The 27,821-nt window shown below is 36.9% G+C and overlaps 1 protein-coding gene and 1 long non-coding RNA gene across 13 annotated transcripts in view; one reads left to right on the top strand and one right to left on the bottom strand.

The window, feature by feature from the left end:
• The window catches only part of LOC117239952 (nucleolysin TIAR), a 583,038-nt gene that overhangs the window by 191,277 nt on the left and 363,940 nt on the right, over positions 1-27,821 (bottom strand). Inside the window, exon 1 of one of the 9 annotated variants that reach the window (XM_033505809.1) lies at positions 16,305-18,406. The exons of the other annotated variants lie outside the window; for them this stretch is intronic. Coding sequence (XP_033361700.1) covers positions 16,305-16,482 — 178 coding nt within the window. The 5' untranslated portion in view covers positions 16,483-18,406. Of the gene's footprint in view, positions 1-16,304; positions 18,407-27,821 lie in introns of those variants that run through there. 9 annotated transcript variants of the gene reach the window in all.
• Positions 22,682-26,922, top strand: LOC117240006. Of its 4 annotated transcripts, none has more exons than XR_004494613.1 (3): positions 22,682-23,012; positions 25,412-25,605; positions 25,946-26,922. It is a non-coding gene; the product is annotated as an uncharacterized LOC117240006 (long non-coding RNA). The 4 variants fall into 4 exon arrangements; XR_004494616.1 differs by having other exon boundaries at positions 22,682-23,016; positions 25,439-25,605; XR_004494614.1 differs by having other exon boundaries at positions 22,682-23,016.

Below are 27,821 nucleotides of genomic sequence, written 5' to 3'. Positions count from 1 at the left end.
CACGGATAGACGTGGTGCACGTGCAAACAGACGTGCGTGCGAATTTACACTCTGCACACATTGGAAGGGAAGGTAGCCGCGTAGACGCGAATACATACGAATGTCCGCGGCTACTTCCACACCTGAGGGATCTATACGTGCCCACGGGGATTCCCGCTCCAACAAATTTCGTTGGAATTGGAATAAAAGTAATTAGAGACATTCGTGTCGTCCTGTAATTAGCTTGTGTGTGCACTTTCCAGCACGCTACCTCCCCGACGACTAATGCGATTCTTGTGACAGTGTCGTCCAATTTCATGCCGCAGTATCGCAGCCGGTTATTCCAAGAGACACGAAAGCCGTTTATCTATCTCGGCAAATAAAAGGAGCAAAGTGGTGGATTATAGGCAGGGAAACGAATTGGTATAGTTACGATCGCGAATATGATCCTCCTCCGTCGTTGGCTTTCCGTTTTTAGTTCCTTCTATAGTCCTCTCTGCCGATTAATATAGCCGTTAACCGCTGGAATAAATGTAACGGCAAATGAAAATCACTGGTTTGTCGATCGAATAGAAAAACTCGGAAGCTTGTACAGATCCGTTGATAATTTTTATGTAACGAATTCTGTTTTTTTTTTTTTTAATTTTTAAGAAATTAGTGGAAGATGGAGTTGGTCGGGTTTTCTCCCGAAGGAGCATATAGAATGAAAGCGATTGAATTAGATTTCAAGCGACGAATGTGATGATTTTTGCTCTCGTGTTACATTGAGTAATCTTTTTTTTTTTTTTTGTCGCTTTGCACTGAGATTTATATCTGAGAATGTTAATTTCCATATGTTTAATTATTGTTTTATTTCATGTAGAAACTGTGATAAAAGAACATTTAAGAAATATTTCTCCATCTCTCTAAAGATGACATGATACAAATTTCTACAAAAGTTTAAAGAAATAAATAGTATTATACGGGAAAACGTGATATATTTACGGTTCTACGATCTCGAAGTAATTAATATATCACTGAGGTAGTTTTAAGTAGTTGATTTGTTGAATGATCGGGCTTTAAGTATTCGCATTCAGCAAAATGCGAAATACGTTCAACCTATATTGAAACGCAATTGAGATGAGACCAAACTATTCTCGCAAACGGAAATGCATGCTTACATCCTGCAGTTTCACTCAACAAGACCATTACTCCACCTTACTATTATTCTCTGACCTACTTACGCTGCATCCATTGTCAGTAAAACCTGTTTAACTATCTTTATCCACGCTGCTGATCTCTATTTCTTTTTGTCATAGCCTAGACTTAAAGCTGCTGCATAACGAAGGAACTTCTCCCTCCCTCTTCTCTATTCCTCTCGTCTCTTCTTTCTTACTTTTTTACCAGCCACATATCAAATACATGTCTCGAGTTGAAATTCATGACACGAATTATACGTAAGACAGCATCAAGTAAGACTAAACGTTTACGATTCACAAAGAAGTTATTTACATGTATACACATATACACTAATTATAAATAGATTAAGATAAATTGGAAATTACAAAGTCCTGTTACAGTCGTTGAATTTCTACGTCTGAACCAGATTCTCGTTTTAACCAACAAGAAGAAATGTAATATTTCAACAAAATCTCTATATCAATAGCAATTATTTCCTTTTTTTCGTCAACTTGTAAAGTTATTTAATGGAATAAGATTGGGTTAACTTTGATATTAGGATTTTTCCTATTTACATACTGATCATTATACTTATGTATCGAAAAGGGAAATTAAAGGATCGAAAATACAGCAGAAAATATCGCTTCGATATTTTTAGTTATCATAAACAACGAATCCATGCCCTTTCTCTCATGATGTGACGATATTTTCCGTCGTATTGTTCAAATTGACCAGCTTAATTTAAAAGAGAGAAAATCCATTTCCAGTCGGATTTAACAATAAGTCAAAAATGACACGTGTAAAATTGAGAAGAATAACGGTTGAAATGACAGTGAATTCAACTCGATCGGGCGCGCGTCACTGGTAATTCAAATATCATCAAAGCTCGTATCCAAACTCGTATCTCATTTCTGACTTTAATTTAAAGTCTAATACATCCAGCGGCAACGGCGAAAAAGATAATATTACGGTTACACGAGGGTTTCCAGCTGAACTTAAATATTTCCCCAATACCTCGTGTCCCAATAGTATGCAATTTTGACGTAACCGGTTGGCCTGATTTACCGTGTCCCTCGTAATTTCCACGAAAGCTCTTTAATTTTCGCAAAGGCTTAACGTGTTTCGGGAAACTACGCGAAACGTTTCCCCGCTGGTGGCATTGATTCATGGTTGCGCCTTACCATTGTTTTGCCGTCGTTTATAAATCACTATTAGTTTATAAATAGAAACCGGGACTAATAAATTTGCCTCTGCGAACAGCAAGCATCATGGTGCGAACACCATGGCAATTTAAGATCCTTCCATTTCACCAGGGACCACTTGCACAATTGAACTAATATTATTAGCGAAATTTTAGAACTAATATTATTAGCGGAACAAGCCTCAAGTTACATGCTACCGGTGCCAATAAATTCTCTCGCGTAACTGTAACAAGTTTGACAATAAAACAAGTAATGTGAACGGTGGATTCTACAAATTACATTTGACAAAATATAAACAGTCTGATGTAACTCAATCTGATGTAACTAAAACCGTAAAATCGCGGATTTATAGTATTTTCAAATTATAAGATCGTAAAAATTTGCTCAACAAGAATCTAGAACTCACGATTTGCCACTTGTAGGTGGGAAAGTTCATGACAGAAGTCACCCTTGTTAAATTTTTCATAATTTTTCATTATGCCATTATATTTACAATTTCGTGTACGTATAATACGTACATCGTAACACTAATTGCATTTTGTATTTTATATTTTTTCGTTTCTTTATACGAATAAATCGTGTTATATTTTAATAATACGCGTGTTAATGCGTCAAAAAAGTTCGTAGAGTTAGAATTTTTTCTATAGTAGTTTATATTTAAGGGGTGTGTACTTTCGTATGCGACCGAATGTATGCATTTCATTTCAGAAATTATTTTAGTTTCACTGTGTACGCCAAGTTGCGATGTTTAAAAGCGATGTTCGAGCGCGATTATAAATTTACACTGTTTATGTGCAAAGAGCGAGGATCGCTTATTTCGATTTGTTCATTCTACCTCAATCTAAATAAATACCATTTGTCCTCCTCTTTTCGGCGTTTAATGTCGCGGTTAAAAGCGAACACTCTGTGTGTTTAAGCATAAATTAATAATGACAAAGCTAATGGCCGGCAGCAGAATTTTACCCGCGAATAATTGATAATTTTGTACCGCGTTTATCTCTTTATGTGACTGTACGGCTTCTTTTTCCCGATATTATGCGCGATATAATTATATCTCAACCCGCGGGTATTTTAAATCCCTTTGAATTTTAATCGTTGCTTTGCCGACAAGCAAGTTTCTACGACATTTAATACCATAAGCTTCCCCTGGCAATGGAAACAAATTTTGTTTGCGAATCGCCACGCTAATTATTCAGCAAATTGTGAATTTTTACTATTACGTAACATAAATGTTCTACCGCTGAAAATACGAATATTAAAACTCGCTAGTTTCAGAAAATGAATATTTCAATGTACTTGGTATTTTAAGATCAATGCAATACTAGCATTCTACGTTCTAAAAATACAGTGGCTCTACAAAAGTATTTCAATACGTATGGACATCTTTTATGAACAGGTATATATATTACGTACGTTATACAAAACATTTTTGTCGCAGACATCGCGTAACTCGCGCCTGATTAATAGCGCTACTGTTGCAAAATATATTATATAACACCTACGATAGAGTCATGAAAGTTATCCATGGCATCAAGTCACAGTTCAAATACTTTCGTGAATCACTGTACCAGTTGTACCTTCTAGAGTAGCTTTAAAAATACGGCAAATACACTTTCACAAAGTACAAAACTGCTGTCAGAGTGATCGATAAATTTCTTAAAATCAATTAACGCTCGAAACTATATTTTGCCAAATACCTAGGATATTTATTTCAGCCAACGAAATAACTCGCGAATATTAGTAAAATTACTGTGACGTTAGATTCAGCGTATGATAACGGTGCGCCAATAATTCACACATAATCCAAAACTGCCTTTCTATGCTTTCAGCAAAGCTGTCCCTGTTCCTATCCGTTGAAATGTTAAATACAATGAACCGCAGGCGGCAACGCATTCCTCCGGTCTAGATCTAGATCAGGCCCGATGAGATAAACTCGAAATTACGTTCAGTCCGATATCACAAATTCAACACCGCCATCAACGTTAATAACTCTGAAATGATACCCAGCGAACCTCTAATTCGGCCGTCTTCGATTCAAAAGCATAAAAGGGAAGCCGAACGTACGAGAGGACGTTTGACGTTAATTGCACAGCTCCGATGGACGAAGAAGAGGCTCCTCCTTTCTAGGTATCATCGACAAAGACGGGTTAATCCGTTCCGCGCTATCGGCCGAGCCGCTCGCGCGACGAATGACAATGGAGGTAGACAACAATGGTGGAAGAAAGAGAACATGGTTTGAAAGACGAGAGGAGAAGAACAAGACCAAAAGAAAGGGAGAAAGTAGTGGAGCCAGGGTGATGGCACGAGGAGAGAGAAAGAGAGGCAAAACAGAGGGGGAAGGGTGATAAGCGGGGTGAGATGGAGGGAAAGGGCAGAATCCAGCGAAGAAAAATCGTCGCTAGGTCATTCGTGTAACCCGCAGAACAAGCCGTTGTTACGCCATCGGGATTCAACGAGAGGATTGGGAGTTCGATGCCCTGCTGCCGAGACCAATGTACCTTCGGAAACTTTACGAAAGGGCAGCATAGATACCGGGTGGCAAGGGTGACATAGCAAAGGACATGCCAGCAGCCCATGGATAATAGTCGACGTGTCTTCTCCGGGAAATTAGAGAGACCGTGCGAAGGGAGAAGAGAAGAACGTCGAGGAGCACGGCGTTCAACATCGAGAGAGGATTAAATGACAAAATATCACTCAGAGAGGTGCACTGAGCGCGGAGCTTGGAAGCTCCGGCATTTGAGAGAGAACGATGGCTGCTACGTGACCAAAATATTCTCCTGTGGGTTGCGCAAGAAGCGAGACGAAGAAGGATAGAACGAACGGCGAAGGGTCACGGAGAAAGACAGAGACGGAGGTAGGAGAGCACCTGCACTCTTCACCGACCCTGAAATATATAGGGAAAATACCACTGTCTAACCTAACGAGAAGAGGACCTTGACCACCGATATGCAGTCACAGGTAGGAACGTGAATTACTATACTTTGGAATACTTATATCGAATCTCTGGCAAAGCGTTTGAGAAACTTCGATGACTTGCCGCTGGCACTTGTGCCGCATTTTGTTACGTATTGAGTACATATTAAGTGATGTAATTAAGGAGCATGCTCAGCAAAGCATAATAATGAATAGGCCTCGATATTAAATTTCCACGGTGAAACGTGGCCTTGAATGGTAGTCGACCTGATGTAAAATCTCTGTTTACATAGCTTTTGGTTTTATTAATACGTCAACTAATGAACGAATTTTGTATGCCTTGTTTATAGACGGAGTTTATTAAATAATAAAGTATACGTTTCGTAATAAATTCACTAATTTTCACTGTTAGCATAGCAGAAGTATTAAAATTTTACGGATATGACTGTTTGTTTAATTTTGAAGTTTCAATTAATTCTAACACAGCCGGTTACAGATAAAATTTTTACTGTTTTAAATTTATGAAATGGAAAATAACAATATTTTTGTGTACATTTTGGATAGTATTTCAGTACAAATAACAAACACAACGGCGAATCAGGCAATTCGTCAAATACAGCGCTAAAATATCAAAATTGTACTTTAATCCTACGTGTCACAGTTATCGTATTTTCGACCAATCGCGGGGAGACACAATCGCGAACAGAGACGTCAACGGGAGTCGTAAATTCCCGTTACGATTATAGTAATCGACACCACGAGTTGATCGATCCTCTGATTTCGGTTAAGACAATAGGGGTGATTCAGTTAGTATAATACTATGATTCACAGAATTATAAATTATATATTTCCAACACTTAAGTTACACTGTTGAGTAGGTATAAATCGTAGATAACAACTTGTCGCACGAAGATAAGATAGATATACAAACACTAGAGCAAGGCTCTTATAATTGAATTTAATATGTTAGTGGACGTAGCACTAGAGGATGCTGAATAGAGGAAATGAATGTTCAATATTCCCGAGAACCGACTTAGATAGTTGATGTGAATTATACTCCTCTAGCGTTGTGCTTAGATTTAGACGTTAGGCGTTAGATTTTTGTACTTAGTTGTTGACTTTTCTAGCGGTGTAGAAGAAGTGAAGTACAGTGACGATTCTGTGTCGGAGGAAAGCTAGCGATGGGTGTGTCTAGTGCACGGGACCATCGGATTTGTTCGTGACATTTTTGGTCAGGAAAGTGAGAGCAGTATACATTGCTCCTGATTGGATAAACGAAGGTTGGTGGACTAGGAAGGGTCTTAGCCGACCTCGATAGAAAGTTGCTAGTAGGAAGCATCGTACGTGAGAAAAACTAACTTTCCCTTGTCAAGCTGTAGTAGACAATAGTCTTTAGAAAATAATTTGGAAAAACGATATTTGTTGGGTCTGAAGGACCTTAGCTAGCAAATTACTGAGATTTATGATGGGTCCTTAAGACTATTGAGGGTACGCAGCAAGGATGAGCGGACATCTGGCTCCCGTCTGGCCCGCGGTATATGGCCTGGTCTAGGTAGAGGGTTGCCCGACGTAACAGTTATCAATGTTCAATTTTTGCAAGAAAATTTGGAACTAGCCATTTTTTCTGCACGATATCACAAATGCCGTAAAATCAAGCTGGGAAGTCTTGAAAATAAAGAAATAATCTCGTTAGAATACATCGAAGAAATCACAAATTCATAAATTGAATTTTTTCCTGCGATAAATGTATACAAACTCTTGACAATTATCATGAAAACTAGTAATTCGTAGTTCATACCGACGCTAAAAAGAGTTTCTTTCATACGTTTTTCATTTTCTTATATTGAACATAACTTATTCAGTGACTCATCTTTGTACACAGAGTTTATCTTACCTTAGAAATATGAAAGGGAACAAAAGTTACTGATAAGCACGAACGCAGTTCGTTTGTTGGCATTGTACGTTAAATATTTTCCCTCATTGGCGCGACTTTTCGCAAGGTTTCGCGCAGCAATCGGGAGCATTCGCGAAAAGTACTCAAAACGAGACACTTGTTAACATCTGGCAGTAAACTTGTTATCTTTCAACCGTTCTTATCGCGCAGCCGGAGTTTTATACTTCTCACTCTTTTCTCTCTCTCGCTCTTCTATACATTTTACAACGTTCCATTAACGGCATAGTCGCGTTAAAGTGCAGCGTTCTTCCATTTTTTTCTTTCTCGTCTCTTCTTCGCTCGGTCCGCCCTGTACTGTCCTTGTTTCTCTCGTTTCCGTTTCGCGGTTCTCAAGAGAAATCTCATTTCCCCGTCTAGCGACGTAACCGACCCGCATTTTCACCTTTAACGAGCACCGCGAAGAATAACGTAACGCGCTAAATTAACAATTAAGACGTAAACGGCTGGTAATTAAGCGACAGCGCTGGATCCGGCAAGAACGGCTAAGCCGAGGAAACGAATCTGCAAGATGCAGTGGACCATAAGACGCCCAACCAAGGTAAAGAAGAGATCAACGCTACGCCAGACGGGGATGGTGTGGGGCAGGGAAACGGGAGCGGAACGAACGTAAAAAAAATGATGGAAGGGCGACGTGGATGCAAGATCGAGGGCGGAACGAAACAAAAAAGCCGGATGTTCCTGACGGTAGTCGGATAATGTAAAAAGGTTCCGTTTAATCCATGTGAGTACATTGCTAAGCTGTCTGCTGGAAATTCGGTATTTCTATCCGCGCGTGTCCTCCGGGAATACGTCTAGTCACGAAGAAAGTTGCAACAGAAATGAAATTAACTTCTTACGAGTACGACGCGTTGTTCTTACCAACGACGTTTTCCTTTTTTCCGCTCGCTTTTTCTTCTTCTTTTAATTTTATCTTGGAATATAGCGAAAGTAATATGAAAAGCAGTTTCTGAATAGAAGTGTCTCGTCAGACGGGACAGAAGCTGGGAATTTCGTGGGACGACTAATCATTTTCGAAAGCGCGGAATTTAAGCTTTCAAAGTTAAATGAGGGTGGAAACAAAGTGGACGTTTCGTTGGTTAAATCTTATTTAAACTCGAGGAAATTAAATTTATTCGCCGGCGAAATAAACTGAAACTTATTTCAAGTATCCCGGCCCTAACATTAATGACTTATCAGTCAGGCGTTCGATTACGCGATCCAACTCCAAACTTCATTCTCCTTTGTAACGTTCTCTTTTGACAAAATTAATAGCAAATACCGTCACGCCGACATTCGACGGAGAAACAACTCCATTTTATTGACAAAGATCGCGGAGAAAACAACGAGACGAAGTCTGTAATTCAAAGCACATCTAATTATAACCCTTCTTAACACGCGCAATGCTACTCAACGCGACGTTAATACCGCTTGCTCGAAAAAATCCAGTTAATCACACTTCCTCGAGAGATTTCGTCGGAAGCCTATTTCTCGAGCGGGCTTATTTAATTTACAGGCGTTTAACGCACGACATCGCTGGTTGGCTGGCGGAACGGTCGTCCCGCATAAGCAACGGCAAGCGCTTCCGCGCAAACAGCCACGGAACAGTCGAATTAACAGGTATAATAATAGTTACATAAAACGGTGGCGGTGCGAGCAGCGAACTATGAAATTCCTGTAATCGAATAGTTCGTAGGACTCTAATAACTGTACGAGTCGAATCTCTCGTACAACCCCTATTTTGCCAGCGTCAATCAATACGCGGACGTAACATTCCATTTGGCATGCTGAAACGTTCCCTTTGCTTTCGCTAGATAGAACTCGCAATGATATTGATTTTCTGACCCGATACACGATCGGTTTTTCGAATCTTCGTCTCGCAAACTGATTTCGGCTTGACCTGGTCCGAACCAGTCAGTTAGAGGGTTAATTTCACATCTCATAAAATTGCTGCTACGATCCGCCATTACGTCAAACTGAAACTCGTTCCTTGAAAAACGAGCATCGGCTTCTCGTTACTGTTGCGTCCGCGGATAGTTTCACCTTCCTCTATCGCGCACCTTCTTTTTCACATGCCAAGGAGAGAGCTTATAAGCGGGCAACGTTTGACTGGGACCCTACGATACAAACCGACCAGAAGCTTCTCCATCCATACATTCGATATATGCACCCATGCCGCCAATACATTTCAGCTCGATGCTTTCCAAACGCTGTTACCTTCCGAGATGTCGTTACATCATGAAATTTCGATACCAGTTCGAGAAATCTACTGTACGAATCGATCCAGATCGAATCGTCGATTCTACTACGTGCTACGAGATCTGTCACACGGTTCATCTCTGAAATACGAACGTTACTTTGCATTATTTTAGAGAATACGAATAACATTTTCATTACGCTTTTCTTTCGATATTGTTTTGGCTAATGGCTTTTATTTAAGTAGACAAATTTAAAAAAAAAAAGGAGCAATCCTACAATCTTACATCTGCTATATACGCACGACGGCTCGCGAAAGTATTTAAACACTTATGGAAACTTTTTCAGAATGACAAGACCATTTTCGTTAATGTCTTGTACAACTTGTTAGATGTACGCTTCGCAGCATTCTGAAAATTTATCAAGTGTCGTCTACGTGTTGCGTTTAAGGCGCAATAACGAAAGAGACACATTATGCGCAATGCATGCGACGTCCAGTTTTATCTTATCGTCAGAGTAGTAAACCGATTTTTTGGAAGTGAGTGTTATATTTCTCGCGAACGGTTTGCGCGGAACTATTTTACGTAGAAGGGGACCGCCGTGGTGCGCCCGAGGGAGTAATACTGACCTGACCCCACAAATATCTGAGAGTATGAGTATAAAATTTTCGTGGCCCGGAATAGGATTGTTATTTTAAAATGTACAGTCGGGAGCACGATTAAATTGAGAGACCGGCTGGAACAAAGTGCAACACTTTACCGGTGGATATTGAAACTTCAATAATGAATACTTTGCATTTTCATGTTTTTCATTTGCGTCGAAGAAAATTGAACGATGCTCCCGATTTATAACGAAAATCGAAATCCGCAGAAAATGCTTGATAATACGATCGCGTGAAATATCTGATACTATAAAAACTTTATATTTACACAACGACTATGTATACTGAACTTTTGGTTTCTATGTTTTGTCGAATTTTCGAGATAGAGACAATTATTGATCGTCATATATTCTAGTTAATAGTATTTGATTTCAGAAATATTTCAAATATGATTGCTACGATCAAAACTCAAAAATTATCAATGGCAATAAGCAGAGAGCCCCAGTGTTTGGACACCAAACGAAACTCTTGTATTCAGTTTCTCTTTCCAAGTTACTTCCATATAGAGGCAGGTTTCTGACCACTGCTACATATTCATTAAAATTAGTCATCTGATACTATGGTCTTCTCCTAATAAGCGTTAACAGTTAATCGTTATTTTGATTTCACAAATTTTGAAATTCTTATTAAGAATCTCTTACGAACAGCGAAAAAAAAGAAACGAATTAAAATCTAAATATTAAGCGTTAATATACAAATTTTTTCTTGAATATGATACAAATATGTGGGTGTTTAAATAATTTGACAACTTAATAGAATCATTAGGGTACATGGGAATATCTGAATAAGAGAAAAGATGAGAATTGCTAGGTATGAAAGCGATAGATAGATCGTTGACCACGAGGTTAGCAAGGTATTGTTTCTGCAATCAAAGTAAGACGCATTACGAGCGACCTGCATGGCTCACGGACCTCTTTCCGTTTTAATTAAGATAAAGGTAATAATTCGAGCTACCGATACGAACCGGCTGGCGACAGTGGTCGGATTGTACGTAATATCAGGCTTCCGCGCAATCGGAAATTTACTGTTCATTTAAATTAAGATCTTCACACACGCCCTTTTCAAACGAAAGTATTTTCATTATTAATTCGTTATTTTCACCGGGCACGGCGGGTGTTTCGTAACTACCCTCGCATTTACGCCGGGCAGATCGACGAAAAAATCTACCGGCCATAAAGCTGCTGATTTTTATCTAAATTTGAACGTGCACGAAAGCTGGTTATACGCGTTGCTGCCAACACTCGTCTCGGACTCGAGGAATCGTTTTCTGTTTATGAGCCGGTACACGACCTGTAGAATTTTCACGTACCTACTCAAAGTGTAATTTTCGTCTCTGATTGAACTTTCAATCACGGCTTAACCGAAGGATTAAAATTTTTTACGAGTTAACAGTGAAACACCGTACGCGAATAACGAGAACACATTAATTCGCTTTACAGCTTGCCAGTGCTCGCTTCGAGTGTTCAATGTTCAAAGCTTTTTAGCTTCATTACCGAATTCCGTGATACAACCTTTCCCTTTTTGTCAAAACGATATATCCGTGTCTGGGGAATAGAGGAAGTAGCGTGCTTCGTTTTTATCACTTTGCCACAATTATCCGCCATATGAAAGTTTCTTTAGAAAACTGTCTCTTCTTTAAGAACGCTCGTAAGAAATATCATATAAGATTTTGTACGATTATGACTATATGTGTATATGATTCGATGATAAATAAGGGTGACTATCACAATACTATTGTTACTGTATTATTTCTATCTCTTTGTTAAACATAGTTCTTGTTTGACAACGTTCAGCGACAAAAACTTATCTATAATCTTGTCTAAAACGCAATAAAATTTGTCTTCAGGATAAAAACTTATATTAGCATGGTACAATATAAAAATGATTTCTCGAGTGAGGAATAAAGTCGATAACAGTGGAATAACACCAATGCGAAACGCTCCAAACGTATGCTACATCATATCGTTTAAATAAATTTTGAGATGAAAGTAACAGAGATGGAAAAGTTTTAACATATTTCAGACAGTAGATTGAAATTTTTCAGAGGTAATCGTTCTCAAAACCAACGAATGAAACAATTTACCATGTTACGCTGAAAAGTCAAATTAATCCTCCACGAATTCACGTATATGTATAGTATAGTACAAAATGGACCAAGTATCTCGGGTGAAATTTAACGTAACGCTTTTACGTTTCAAGGGTTCTTAACGCATTCTTATTCTCGTGAATACATTGTATTAATAAAGCATAAAATAATCTCTTGAAATTGTGCGATTTAAAAACTAATTGGAAACGTCTATACCATTTAGCGTAACGGAAGATCACTTTTAATTTTTAGGCATGAAAATACGAACCTGAATACAAATTTTTTTTTGTCGTGTGCGTTTCTGTGAACCTCGATAAATTGAAACCGTTCAAAGATGCATTATTGGAAAACGTAAGGCGTGTATGAAGACGAAAAGTTTTTTTTTTTTTAGAAGCGTCGGTAATTGTATAGATTAAAACCGACAGCTGTATTATGCTAGTACGGTGTGCAACTATGAAAGCTTTCATTCAGAAAATAAGTAGGTCGACAAGCGTATATCGAAAAAGTTTGTAGACATTTCATTTCCTGTCACCGACCAATAACGGTATTTGTTCCTCGTCTAGATCACCGTGAGCATTTTTTTTCAACGACTTTTCTACGCTGTAGCACGATGTTGTCTCCGTACACACGTTCATAACATTAACAAGAAACATTAAAATATACTTGGAACACGTTTCTTACACTACTCTCTATATTTCGAAACGCGTTCAATACCATTTTCTCGCTTTGCGAGGTGAAAATAAAATCGACATATTATTACATTATTTCCCTTTGCAAAGAGAGGAAATGCGAGTTAGATTTTCAAACGATTTTGAAAAATCAGCATAGAGCTATTCTAGCACCTTGTAACGTGGAAAATGTATACAGAAATTAAATTAGAATATTTCTCTCTTTTTTCAATTCCCTACGTTGACGATGCTAAAGAATACACGATTTAACCTTTTTCTGCAAAACGAAAATAATATGTCAGTTACTAACGTGCATTATATTAGAATCTAAGATGTCAGGCTCGCGAGCTAAGCTCATTACGTAAAACTGTTTAATTACGACAGACAAACGGTAACGTTTACAAATGCTAGGGTGTGACATCTGAAAATGGACGAACATCATCTCTGGAGCATTGCGCGACTCGTCTCGACTACGGCACAGGGAGTCTAACTGGCATGCATTAAAGTAAAAAGATTGATGACACGTCCCGATATATGTACACGTTTGCGAGACGTCAATGCAAAATCTTCCGTGACTCGCTAATGTTTTGTAACGGTTCTTGTTCTGGCACAAACGTTGATAGATCGTCCCGTTGACCAATGACGAGATCGAAGTACATAGACCGTCGTCCACGAGAAGAACGATCGGTGCGCGCTCACGAGATGCAGGAACGAAGAACAAGGGAAAACGGGGAAAGGAAAGTTTCACTGCTTCGACAAATTTATTTTCTCTTCTTTTTCAAATTCGAACGGGTTTCCTGAAATTTTGTTAGAATGTCGATCGAGGTGTTGTTCCTTCGTAGGAAGCGACGAAACGACGCGTGAGAAAGTGTATTCAGAATTCTTTGTACAATTTTTATGTCTCTTGTAACCTCATTATTCCGAAGAATGAAACTTGAAGCAGTTTCGAAGTTTATGGATATATGTAAAGTATGATGAAAATAGAATCGAAAGGAAAACGTACATTTTTTTAACAGGTACCTTGTCAGATCTATCTGTCAAATACACGATTGCAATACGTGTCCGGATTTTTTTCAAACTTTACCAAGTCATGATTACTACAGTATTAATTAAATTTCGGAAAGTTTTGCATCGTGCATGTAATGTATCCATGAAAATTTTTTATAACAAGTATTCAAGTATCCCGTGAATTTCTATATGAAATATTCACGCAAAAAATAATATATTTCTGAGAAATACAAGTAGATGTAATGTACTTATAAAAAAAGTAAAAATCATAGTAGAAGTTTTGTAGGAGTAAGTTTATTGATCTACTGGTAAAATTAACGAGGACTTTACTTTCTGAGAATTAAATTTCACACGCTTTTACTTACTGAGAACAGAAAACTCGAGAGTAATAAAGATTCAATTAAATGATTAGCAATTCGTTGCTTAATACTCGACGTCAAATTGATTATTTCGTAACAAGAAATTAATAGCCATATATAGATGAAGAGAAAGGTTGAAGAATTATACAAAGAGCTTATAAAGAGCTAAATTGGATCATTGATAGAATATAAATGAGATGCATTGTTATTGGAAGATGACACAAGCGTGTTTAATTCAGCGCTAAGTTTCATTTATGCATGAAAATTTAGCCCGATTCAACATCTGCAAGTGGAGTTAAATATTTGATATTATTATACCAATAAAGAATCTTGAATTATCTGCGTATAATTCCAATATAAAAAGATATTGGAGATATATATGTATATTAATATCCCAACGAGGTAATTTTCCAAAACTCTGCATATATTAATTTGTATCACATTGCATATTTACTCTCTTTATCTAAATAGGAGAAGTAACAAGAAAAGAAAAAAAAACACAAATTCAATAGGTTTCAACGTGAACTGGCTGAAAAAATAAATCACAATTACCTCGACGCAACGTTGGCCCTCGATCGGTTGAGCGAGACTCGTAACAGCTTCGCTTTAAAACTCACTCCGAAACTGGACAACAACGTACATAATACACGACCACCACGATATCATCCAAAGATTCCACCATACTCTATATCGAGGCTTGTACGATCGAAACGTTCGTTGATAGATAGTTTAGTTGACCGACAACGAAGCGAAACTCGTCCGTTGTCCGTGGAGAAGAATGATCGGTGCACCGTCACGGGAGACAGTGGCAAAGAGGGAGGATAAAGAAAAAGAAGAAGGAGACGTGAAGGACGAGGCGAGGTTAACGGAAAGACGGGTAGTTGGGTACCTGCCTATTATTCACGCGCGAGATAGGTGCAACGGGTGGTGGGGGAGTTGATCTAGCTCGATCTAGAAGAGGCAGGAGTGAGGCCAGACTTAGGAAGGTAGGTTAGAGGTTCGTGGCGAATTCTTATAAATCAAAACAGACACGCTATCCCGTCTCGTAGGGTGTTTCCACCCTTTCCTGCGCCGGCACCTATGCCTTCTTACCTCTTTGCCTCGCGCGCCACTTGCCACAGAACAAAAGAGAGATGCCCATCGAGAGCAAGTAGGCGTACGAAAGAATCGAAGAAGAAAAGCCCAACTCTGAGGGGATTGGAAGAGAGTTAGCGTGGCTGATATTATCGCGTTTGCTCAGAATCGACGGTTAGCCGGTTTAACGTCAACGGTATCGTTAAAGGGAAGATGAGATTAATTTCTTCAGAAGGATGAAGGTAATTGGTATTACGAAGCTTTCTATCGAGATACGTTCGAGAAATTTTGATCAAATATTTGCACTACACTGCGAAAAGCAGCGTATTGTTCTAACACGTTATTCTAACATTTACATACCAATTAATTACAGCCAAGTAGGTACATTAAGTTTCGTGTTATTTAGAGTAGTGCCTTTATATGAACAAAATTTGATACTATGAAAATGAAACGTACAGAATCTGATAACGACATTTTAAAACCACAAAATATTAATTTAAAAGGGAAGACCACAATCAGTAACCTTGTGTTACAATGCTAAATTGGTCTATATTGATATTCCTTATTTTTTTATCTCGGATTATCGCTGTACTTATCACTATTTTGTATGTAGTAGTTCTTTTCCAAAGGAAACTACTACGTTACTGATATAAACTATGGTTATAGCGTTGAAAAGTATTACCACTCTAGTCATTACTATAACATGCTACTATCATTTACGAACACTAAGCGCATTTGAATATTGAATCTTTAATGTTATAGGTGTTGCCTCGAAACCCTATGGGTTCATCTTCCTACATCTTATATCCAACTTTTTTCTATCAAATACAAAATTGCTGCATAAACTTCAGACAAAGCGGTCATAACACGAAACGAAACCCGTTCTTTATCTCGGAATAACCTGCCTATCGTTTCCTTCCTACTGCTATTTCCTTCATAATTACGACACAATGGTAAAATTCTGACGGCTGAAACGTAGCTAGCGACTGGGTTGGTTTTCGACGTAACACACTCTCGTTGGCGGAGCAGCTGCCATGGAAAATAGAAAACAGAAAGCGAAGAAAACTTACGGGGGTTCTGGACGTGCATAGGAGACGGAGGGTTGGTTCGCGTGACGACAACCGGAGGAGGCATCTTGGCGTGCAACGCGGCCAGGCACGAGTTCGCCACGTCGTAGATGAGATAGGCGCTGTAGTATCGGCCCGCACTGCCCATTTTCAATTTATTCTTACCCGGTACCACCGCCATTTTCGCGTCCAACGTAGCGCAACACAAACACACATATACACCTGTACACACGGGGGATCGGCGCCGGTTTGCTTAGTTCGGCGATTACTACTTTTCTCGCTCGACGATGATCGACGCTGATTATCCAGTTTGACCTCCGGCCAGATTAGAACACCGGTCAGCCATCGCGATCCAAACTTTAGGTGTATATTCAGCAATATAACCGGCTCATCGCTTCCCCATGTTCAGTTAACGCTCGAGAAACGTGCATAACGCTGTTTACCGTTCGGCTCACCGTTCAGGACGCTCTTCCAACGTCGTCATACAACGAATGTGGAATATCAAGCGCGAGATTCTCGGAATAATCGCCTGTTTGTAATGTTACGATTATTGAAATCGTGAATGGCTTTTGTTGCTTGAAAATCGATTCGAATTACTATCTAGCACGGTAATGTACTCCTTGATACTCTGTTATCGTATCTCATGGCTTTATAAGCTTCTCTTATTCGATTTTCAAGTTTTCCTTTGTATTCGTGTATCGTTGCCTGATTCAACTAAATATTCCAAGAATAATAATTGGTAATTTTGAACTGAATACGAGATAAGATATTAATAATAATCATGTTCATTCTTTATACTTGTTAATATTTATTCGATATATGTTTTTTAACGGAAATTATTCATTGTAAAATATCATTACGGAGGTATGGTCATAAATTTCACGATAATAAATTTTACGAATAATTTTCAATAATATTTGATATTCTCTAGAAAAAGCGACGAAGATATAAAGATAATGGAGGCTATTAAACCATCTTCGATAACACCGATAATACCCTGCATTTTGTCTTTCACAGCAACGCCGATATTCCTTACAGTTCGATTGAGATTGGTATACAATTCATTCAGAGAATAGAAGCACTCGTTAATCGAAACTTTCGCGACAGAGAGACATAAAAATCGAAAGCACTGTAAAACGATGCATTTCCATCATCAGTCGTAACTTTCAACACTTTCGCGAAGAACTTTCAGCGATAAATAACTTAAAGAAGGCTTGTTAAGCGATCACGATCGTTTTGTAAGTAGTTTCCGGTATAGACGCATCCTTTCTCCAATAACCATTCCATCCATCTCAAACGAATTCATCAAAGAACCATGAAATTTAGAACGAAAAAAGAACGAAATCACTGCGCACACAATTATCGCCTATAACACGCGTCATGCATGTATTTTCCACGTTGCAACTAATTGAACATCGTAGAGTATCGCATACGATTCGGGCGACTTGTTAGCCGATCAATTTCCAAGCAGCCAGATCGTCTGGTGCCCGTAGATTGGCTCGAAAATCGCGCGTAACCTCGTTTCTGGCACGTACATTAGATGTTCGATCCTCGATCGACACAGAACGGACGCAGACGAGGCGCCACGCCGTTGCTCTGCAACAACAACGAAAATCACTCGACTCGATTATCCCCGGGGATCGAACTGGTATGACGCCTGTGTTTCACGTTGACGAGACGCTGGCACTGATTTCGATAGTGCTTCTCGGACACGGATCCACGATATACGACGACGACCGGCCAGATCGGTGGGCTGGGCAGCCAAACGGAAACGGTGCGGTTCCACGGACCGGAAGCCTGGACCGGAAGCGTCACGAGTCAACGGGCGCCTCACTGATTGCATGCCGCAAACTCGGATAGATAAAAACGATCGCTGACCGCTTACGTGGTCTCCATTTGATTACGCCGTCGTTGCTTTACGCTTGGATAGCTTTAGGGTTTTCGTACTTTAAACGGTTTTCGTAGTTTGAGGAAATGAACTTAAAAGTCTCGAGAACGCACCGCGCTCTCCTTCTTCTTATATCGTAACGTTCTCGTACGATCGTGGCCGTACGCGAAAAGTTTTTATGAAATTGTCATGCTTCTATTTCTTTTTGTGAGCTTCTTTTATAGCTTACAGGTCATGCAAGAATTGTGGTTTTTTTTTAGTTTATCGGCGATAAGGCTGACAGCAGGTATTTTTAGCTTTTAGTTAGGTTTGCTAACTTCATTACAATATCTTGACGTTCTGAATATTACGTGAATGATATTAAGCGCGTCGTAATAAATTTAGTAGTCATACTCGAGTCAGTGTGTTACGTTTGAATACAATTATCTTTTAAGATATTGAAAAGAAACAAATGCACTATGTAAATGTTTACTTCTTTTTGAGAGAAAGTACTTGAGAGAAAGTAGTAGCTTTATTTGGTCGAACAGAATTGATATTGAACTTCTTCCGAACGAATTTTAAGAAATGAATCAAAGTTAATATATGTTTCTTATGTGAAATTAATATATTTGTCATTATCGTTTGTTCAATTCAAAATTTATATGACTTATTACGAAGAAAGTATTATAATTTGAATGACTTGTATCTTGACTATGACGGGAAGTGAACATTTCTCAGCAATGAATGTTTCAGAACGATGTAATTCAAAATAATTCAAAATTACCAGGAGAAATACGTTCTCCGGTGCAAAACGAATTCCGCAGTAATTTTTACTTGTATGCCATCAGTCTTGATCGCGTTTTCAGTAATTGGCAGTTTCATGTCCGCTAGCATTTCACACTGTTTCTCTCTATACGCCCTATTTCCGACGCGTTCCATATCCTTCTCTATATTATTGATCATTACCGGCAGAAATCATCATGCTGAGAAACAATGAACGTCACATGGTCATGCTCCAACTATTGACGCGTATAATTATCGCCGGAATCGATTACATGCCATTTTGAGCCGTGAATGGTGTGAACCATGAAAGGACTACGATACAGTACGTATCAAATTGAATGCGTCATCAAAAATGCAACAAGTAAGATGACATTTTTGCGTACATATTGTTAAACTGCAGCACTCTTCAGGACTAATTTGTGCATTGATAGTTTATTGAAAAATATGTTATCATAGATAGTTTGTCCTTTTTTATAATTGTGACAAAACTGAACTATACAACAATTATTAAAATATCCTTTCATTTACATATTTATCGTTATGTCAATATGACCAGTAACTATTGATAACTATGAAATATATTTGTTAAAATCTTTAACATCTTTAATAGAATTACATTGTATTTGAAGACCGTAGGGAAAAACATGATTGCAAATTTTAATCAATGATCAATACCACATTTGATTGATTAAATATTTATGTTTGAATTCTAATCGCCATCTAAAAAGTATCAATTATTAAAATATTAAATATATCCGTGATTCTTTAGGAAATTTCATAAATTTATTATCTATTTATATCTTTGAATCTAACGACTTATCCGTATTCCAACTTTCTTAGGCATCAAGTGATACATAAATAAAGAAATCGACAAAAATAAACCTCTCATGTTTTTCTTACACACTTTTTATAATCTAGCCCATATTTTTACTGTCTGTATAAATGAACAATAACGTGTATAGATACTTCTACTGTTTCTAAACATTTGTATAGATAAAATGAATTTCTTATGAATCTTTCTTTATCCGAATCCACAATTTTTTTATAATACTGAATATTTAATTCTTTTGTGTACTTTATGTTCTTAGTTATTTCATACTCTGTATTTCATATTCTGTGAATTCATTTCCACTAGTATTTTATTATAAACATACACATTTTTATTGCACTCGTCGTCCATCATTCCTTTTAAAGAATTCAAATTCCCGATGTTGTTCATTCTCGTATTAATACGTCGCAATACATTTGAATAGCAAACACATACGTTTTTCAACCAGGGAATTTGTGATACACGAATACAAAGATTCTATTAAAAAGTTCGATCCATCGGTTCCGAAAGAGCGGTAAACGTAGCGTAAGAGAGCGGGGCGAAAGAAATTCACGAAGAAAACTACAATGCTTTTCACGTCAAATTGCAACGACATAAAAACCAACCGACAAACGAAGATTAATATTCCGGCACGGAACGCTAACAGAAATGGGAAAGGCACCGCGTATTTTACATCTACAGCAAATAAAATCGACCTATAACTGCGGACTGGTCAATTTGTATCCTGTACAGTGTAATTACGATAGATATTCTAGTGATTTGTTGACTGGAACGTAGGTCTGTCTATTAATCGCGAGAGCGTGTTTGCTTTCGAAACCTCGTTGCTGCGCAATGATTTCTTGTCGATTGCCCTATAGCACGGTAATTAACCCATTAACACAGCGTTATTATACGCGAACATTTCACAAATTTTCCAAAGTGACGAGCGCATAAGTTTGCAAAAATATACAGATATCGACAACGAAACGTTGAACTACACTAGCACAGACTGTGCTACAATAACGTATTCACGTTACTTAGTTACGCGTAATCTATACAACGTTGCGACACGTTGCGAAAGTTAACAAACTCAAATAGACAGAAAACTCACTGAAATTATACGATCAACGCACTCGACGCGAAAAACATATTGTTGCACGATTTTCACCAATTCTATAATTATTTTTGGAACATAATTGGCAAAGAGTCTTAAAATAATCAATTATCGACACCAATAAAGGGGTACACGTGCAGTATTGGTTCGTTAAGGAGAGACGCGGCAGGGCGTGTAATATTATCACTGAAATCAATCGATTACCTATCAACACGAACCGTGAAGACTACACCATGTTAGATGAGAAGGTATAGTACACGCGACGTGAAAACGAACACAACGACGCAAAAATTGTCCGAATATCGTAGGCATTGCTAAAGCGGCTGGAGTTCTACTGAAAAGCATTCGACCACCTAGCTTAAGAAAGAAGCACATACAAACACATTCTCGTGTCATTATAAAGCATGCAACAGTGGTCGGTAATGTGCGCCGTGTATACAAAGGCGTACACCGACAAACGTCAAACTGGATGAAACACCTATACGCCAGCGCTTCCCAATGTGCTTCGTTAAATAAATATTCATTATTAAACATTTCTCTAAATTGCAAAACGATTCTACTTGTTTAATGTAAAAATAGCTTGTATTATGTGATGTACTTTTGCATTTGAAACTGTTTTTAAAAATTAAGAAAATTATTAATTAATCCTGTTAAGTTTTTGAAGGAATATTCGATTGCTGTTCTTCTGCTGTTAAATAATTTCTTGAGTCTGAAGAGAGTATAATCGTAAAATAAGCAAAGTAAACAATAAAAATAAATTTGGTATTAAAAATAATCATATGTCGGAAATTCTAGTAGTATAATATCTTATGGAGTAACAATTCTTGTAGATATTTTTGTTTATAATCAAACCTAAAGCTCATAAAGTATTATATTGCTTTCTGAGATCAATGCTGCCACAAAAAAGAAAAAGATCAATTCTGTTTTTAATACATAAATAAATTCCATCGCTGCGGATCTTTCATCCTATACAATGGCATATTTCTACCTCTATTAGTTTCACTTCAGGGAGCAGGTGGAATGAAGATGCAAGACAATTAAATTACGACAACGAAATTATTTATACTCTGATAATAGTATCGATTACAAATGACGATGTCTCATAAATGTGGCGGCATTGATTGCACGTATATGACATGGCGAATCGATAGATCTGGGATGCAAAAAAGCTTACCCGTCTTAACCTTGCTACGGCATCCAAATTTTTGTGTTCCAATTTCGTTATCGTTTCAACAAACAAAAACACTTTTAATGTTTTAAGAATGACTGGCGTAAAATTGAAACGGGTAACTTTTTAACGATATAGGAACACGATAAAAAGAAAAAAAACGAAACAAGATAAAAAATGCAAATGTTTTAACCGTGTGTCTAACAAATTTCAATTTTTTTAATATTATCAACGAGTAAAAGGGGCATATAGATTAATGAAGAAATCATGCAATTTAATTATATTCCGTGAAAAATAAGGCGGATACGTTTAACTAGTAACGTACACAAATATTATCCAAAAACTTCCACTATCCATTAAAAAAATTACCCAGGCAAATTCGATCATAGATGATAAAATTGGATGGAATAAAACGACATCGGCTACAATATTTCGACTGTCTATTGCTCGAAAACTGAAAGAGCGAAGGCTCGAGGAGCGTACGACGAGTAAATTAGTTTGGGAAACGCTGTCACAGAAGCGAGCATCGTCATATCGTATCACTGGGTGATTCGCACACCGAGAAGCCGGCTGGCTCGGTTACGTCGCGAACGGGCCAACGACAATGGACGCGCGACAGGAAGGCGGCCGTATCAAATGCTTAACAGTCGACACAATGCCACGTACACAGGCGTGCAGCTGCGCTCGCGAACGTGAGCCCAAGCCAGACCAGCGTGCGGCACACGTTGTCATTTCCGTCGTGAAACATTTGACCACGTTATAACGCTAATATCGCGCGTCACCGTGTCAAGGGTGAGAGTTGAATATTTAATTCGCGGTATTGTCGGAGCCCTCGGTGCCGCTCGATTGCTTCTTTCTTTCCGTCTCCTCTGCGCACTCGGTTCCGACTAATTAATCGTGAGATTTCTTTTGCTGCTGCTTGCGTCACGAGCAACGATTCCGATAATGGATGGCGGACGTTCATATATTACGTAGGTATATACATCAACGTTCAAAACTTTTGAATCACTTATTTAATGAGAATGGAACTTGGATTTATGAATTGGATAATAGAAAAAGTAGCGAAATGCAGCTTTTTATATAATAGATATATTTTAAATTAGAAAACATGCCAGAGAGACTTAAAAGGTTAAGTTATTACTTTATGTGACGCACGTATTTGTGGTTCTTCGGGTTTCGATCGTTTTTTAATACTCAGTTCCGTTGTGTTTTAAACTGAAACGTCCACGAAACGTCACGTTGAAACAAAGCGCAAACGTACTATTAAAGACACGACCGAAACCCGAAGATCAACCACAAAACAAAACTAAAGCAACATGAAAATCTAGAATTATTAGTTCGTGTTTATTGAAAGTAATTTGAGGTGCGTATGCAAATACGTTTTAGACACGAAATTTGATATTCGTCTCTGAATATTCTGTTATAAAAATTCCTTTGCCATGTTTAAAATGATATATTGGAATAGTTAAGCTAGTGGAAATCTCTCACCAAATATATATTTTACAACATTTTAATCCCCTGTTGTAATATTACTCCTTTGCTCTGTAAATACACGTAACGCGGATAATTAATCTTACTAGTCCATTTTGAGTTGCATTTCTCATGTGGGATTCATGAATTCGTTAGAACTGAGGTCGTACCCTCCCATCATCATACAGGAATGTCTCATGTAATGTATATGCGTTCTAAAATACAGTCAAATACACGTTTAAGATAATAATATATTTACTGAATACTTAATTTAGTAAAATTTTAATATTTTAAGCACTCGAACTATCCTTGAATAATAAATTTGGTGGGATACATTTGTTAGTTATTTCATTTAATTATTTCATATAACACATTTATCTCTCAGCCGTGACATTCTAAAGTGTTAAAACTTTCTTACAAAACCTTTTACTATTAACATTTATTTTTAATGGTATCAAAATAAGACATCGTACATCACAATAAATCATAAATCATAAATGATATATCTCAACAATTTAGTAGATTTTAAGAAAATATAATTTTCCAGTGGAACATGATAAAGAGGGAAGGGAAGTGTTATAATATTTGATGTTGTAGTGCATCACTTTTGCATTTAAATTATATGTTTTTGAATCTGTTTATAGTTTATATGATTCATGAATAACTAGTCAAATCCATAGATACACCATCGAAGCGATCTGGATATGTATTAATGCAAAATGACAGATAATCAGGTACAGTGTACGGAATATGCATCGATCGTTATTGTCATCAAGTCATTGGCTGTATCATAACACTAATGTTCCAAACAGACTGTAGATTGCGGATGAATACTTAATTTGTGCCGTTATTAGATTTCAATCAAACAAGAGTTTATTCTTTCCTCAACAAATATTGAAAATAGTTAATTACGTATACGCATAGGTATATATTGTTCACTATTCTTTCTGTTTGGTTTCGAACGTTCTGTTAACTTTGAAAGAACACCATATGCGGAAAATGTTACCGGAACAGTCTGATGAATAGCAATTTAACGGTTTGTTTATAAATAAATAACGCTCTAATGTGATTCATGAAAATTAACAGTTCGGTTATAATAAACACTGCCTTTCCGATTAAATATCTATTTTTTAAGCTTCCATTAACTAGATAGTTAACTTAAATTTTTTCGATTATTCGATCATTCGATTGCCAATTTCGATGATGTTTCTACTATACTGTACTGATTTAGTTAAACTGGTAATAATTCTAAAAGAAATAAAATATAAGTTGACAAAAATATGTAGAATACATGGGTTGGAGATTTTTGAGAAAAGTTAAAAAGGTCAAAGTTTCAATATTTGCTGCAGGCGTAAGGCAATGGCCTGTATAGATCTTGTAAATTTGTCACAATAGTTACGTAATGGGAGCCAATGAATATTTTTGAATTGGCAACTCGCTTAAAAACCTAGTTACTTTTTACATTCTGTAAAATTGTTGGTAAAAATTTCATTTTCTTTTTACTAACAAATTTATGACTATCATACAAAGGTATTTACCGATACAACTTCCAGCTTGTGACCTGGAAAATATTAGTTCAATTATGTAAAAAGACGCACATGACGTGTTACTCTTATAGGAAAATGAATACAGAGTTACGCGTACCATGAAAATAAACTAATTTCATAAGACAAACATAAATGGCTGGTAATATTTCATAAGCCGAAGAGTTGACAGGATCTTCTGGCCCTTTGAATTTGATCAGAACATAAATCTCAAGGTATTGGTTGACCGAAGAAGCACCGCTCGAAATCTGTTCGATAAGGAGCAAAAAGGAAACGAATGGATGGATAAAATAACGAATTATGCAAATGAATTCGAATTCCATTAAGAAAGTTAAATCTATTCTTCAAACTTTTAGATGTACTCTTCATAAACTTTTTCGAAGGGTTTTGCTGCGAACACGTTGAATGGTAACCATGGAAAATTGGGTAAACCCGGCCGCCGGAATATTGCACGTTGTCATCAAAGGATTAATTGAAAATGGAGATGACATTGTCGCCGCTTGAAAATTACTGGGAATGTGGATTATCGGAGCGCCAGGTATAAACGTATGTGAGTAAACGAACCAGCACGCCAGAAACATTGTTATACTATCGCGAAATACTCGACCGCGTTACAAGGTTGATTTTGCAAACATACCGCAGCCGGACTTACATTCCGTACAAATGAGCGCCCGTGACTGGCAAATTAAATAATTTACCAGTGAATTTAAATTGGAATCGTACAGAGGAGAAATTTCTTTTTCGTCATTATTATTTTCTGTTCTTCTTACTTTCCTATGAAATTGGTAGAACAGAACTTTCTCGAATTTCACGTTCTTGGCTAGAAAATTCACGTTGGATATAATTATCGAGTAGGTTGTAGAGTATAAAAACTGATTCTGTGATTTCAGCTCTATTTATAATGTCACTTCGAATTGGGATATCTGAATTGACGGCATTATGATTGCAGCAAGCCCAAAGGATAATCGCAAGTAATACGATAATTACCGAGGAAGCGCATTTTTAACACTGATTAATTAAGACGAAAACTTCAGTTTAGTACACGCATTTCATTCTTATTATTTGCAATACCGTTTTACATTTACAATGGTAAATGAACAGCAGTAAAGTAACTATGTCAGAATAAACCACTGTATGGATAAATGAAAGGTGCAAGCTCTCGATTAGACGTAAGAGGTTTAAAACTGAACTAAAACTATGAATTCAACGGCTGCTCCTTTAAAGTACTTGTGTGGTTGGAGCTATATTAGCTTATTGTTAGTAATAATACTAATTTTATTATACATTAATGCATTGATACGCAAAATGTAATTTCACGTTTACAAGAGCTTACCATGTACTGTATGTATATATGCGAAATAATTGAAGGATTCGAGATTAATTTACAATACCGGAGATTGTATATTTAGTACAATGATGTAGTAATTATAATGGCTACTAATAATACATAGATGCGTTATAGATAATTTCGAATTATTAGTTGTTACATATGATACAATTAGCGATTATAGACTGTTGTGTAAAGTATAAACTATGTAAGTTTCGTGTAATGATTTGTGTAAATGTCCTTTCATTGCTAATTGTTTAGTATCGTTTATAATATGAATACATGTCTGGAAATTATGTAAAAATTTACCGTACTTTGGATGTAAAGTGAAATTGTTATGAGAGATTTTTGCATGTCACGAAATATTTGTTTATTTCTAAAAAGATATAATATATAATGCGTAGAAAATGAAATGCATATGTCAATAGAATTAGTGTTTAAGAAATTACAAACTTCCTAGTATTATTTACATGTATGAACATGCACATGAAATTCGAAATTTTTGAAAATTTGCAATCCATATTTCAAGTAATTTAAATTCAAAATAAAATTGTTATTAAAACAAACCATTTTATATATAAAATGCTAATATTATATTAATAATATTATATATCAATATCTAATGCTATATATATAATATTATTAACAATAGTGTTATGAAATATATAATATTAATAATAGTACTATGAAATATTCTCCTTTCTTCCTAAAGAAATGTAATACGCATGTATACAACTATTTTAATTAGATGGAATTAATAAGCTGACAACACTACAACATTAAACAATAAATTTTTTCGAAATGGAAATATATTTTTCTTATACTGTATCAAATTATTGTAAAAATTCTAATAAAGAAATTATGGCGTTGTCATTGCGCGCGGGAAGTTAACTATCAGAATATGTAATTTTCAATAACAAAATATTTTGTGCGGTCATCAGAGGATTAATTGAAAATGGAAATGTCACCAGCACTGTACTGCAATTGCGAGTTCGTAGGTGGACACAGCAGTAGGTGTGAATGCATGAAAGAGCAAACGACAGTAATAGGTATTGTATTGCAAAACAACTGGCAGCAGTGCACTTTCGAAGAGTGTCGTATGCGTTCGTTAATTAGTTTATTCGGTCTATTATTATTTGAAAACTCCATGTTGAGTATGTCGCGTTATTGTGTACAAGCGAACGCAAATAATTACCATTCCTTCTTCATAGATGAGCATAAACTGCACTGCAATTACGTAGATTATTTTATCATAACAGAAAGAATGAGAGTAATAAGTATACACTATCGTTCAAAAGTATCTGAACATTCGTTGATTCTTGGCAAAATATATTTTAAGGACAAAATTACAAACAATTTAAATTGCTCCGATTTTATTCCTTATAATTATCATAGCTATGCGTAATAGCACGTTATGATCCGATTAAGCCAATATGTAA

The sequence above is a fragment of the Bombus vosnesenskii genome, unplaced genomic scaffold (genome assembly GCF_011952255.1).
Source record: "Bombus vosnesenskii isolate JDL3184/JDL3185 unplaced genomic scaffold, Bvos_JDL3184-5_v1.1 scf7180000013264, whole genome shotgun sequence".
NCBI lineage: Eukaryota > Metazoa > Arthropoda > Insecta > Hymenoptera > Apidae > Bombus > Bombus vosnesenskii.
This window is presented reverse-complemented; position numbering and strand designations above follow the sequence as displayed.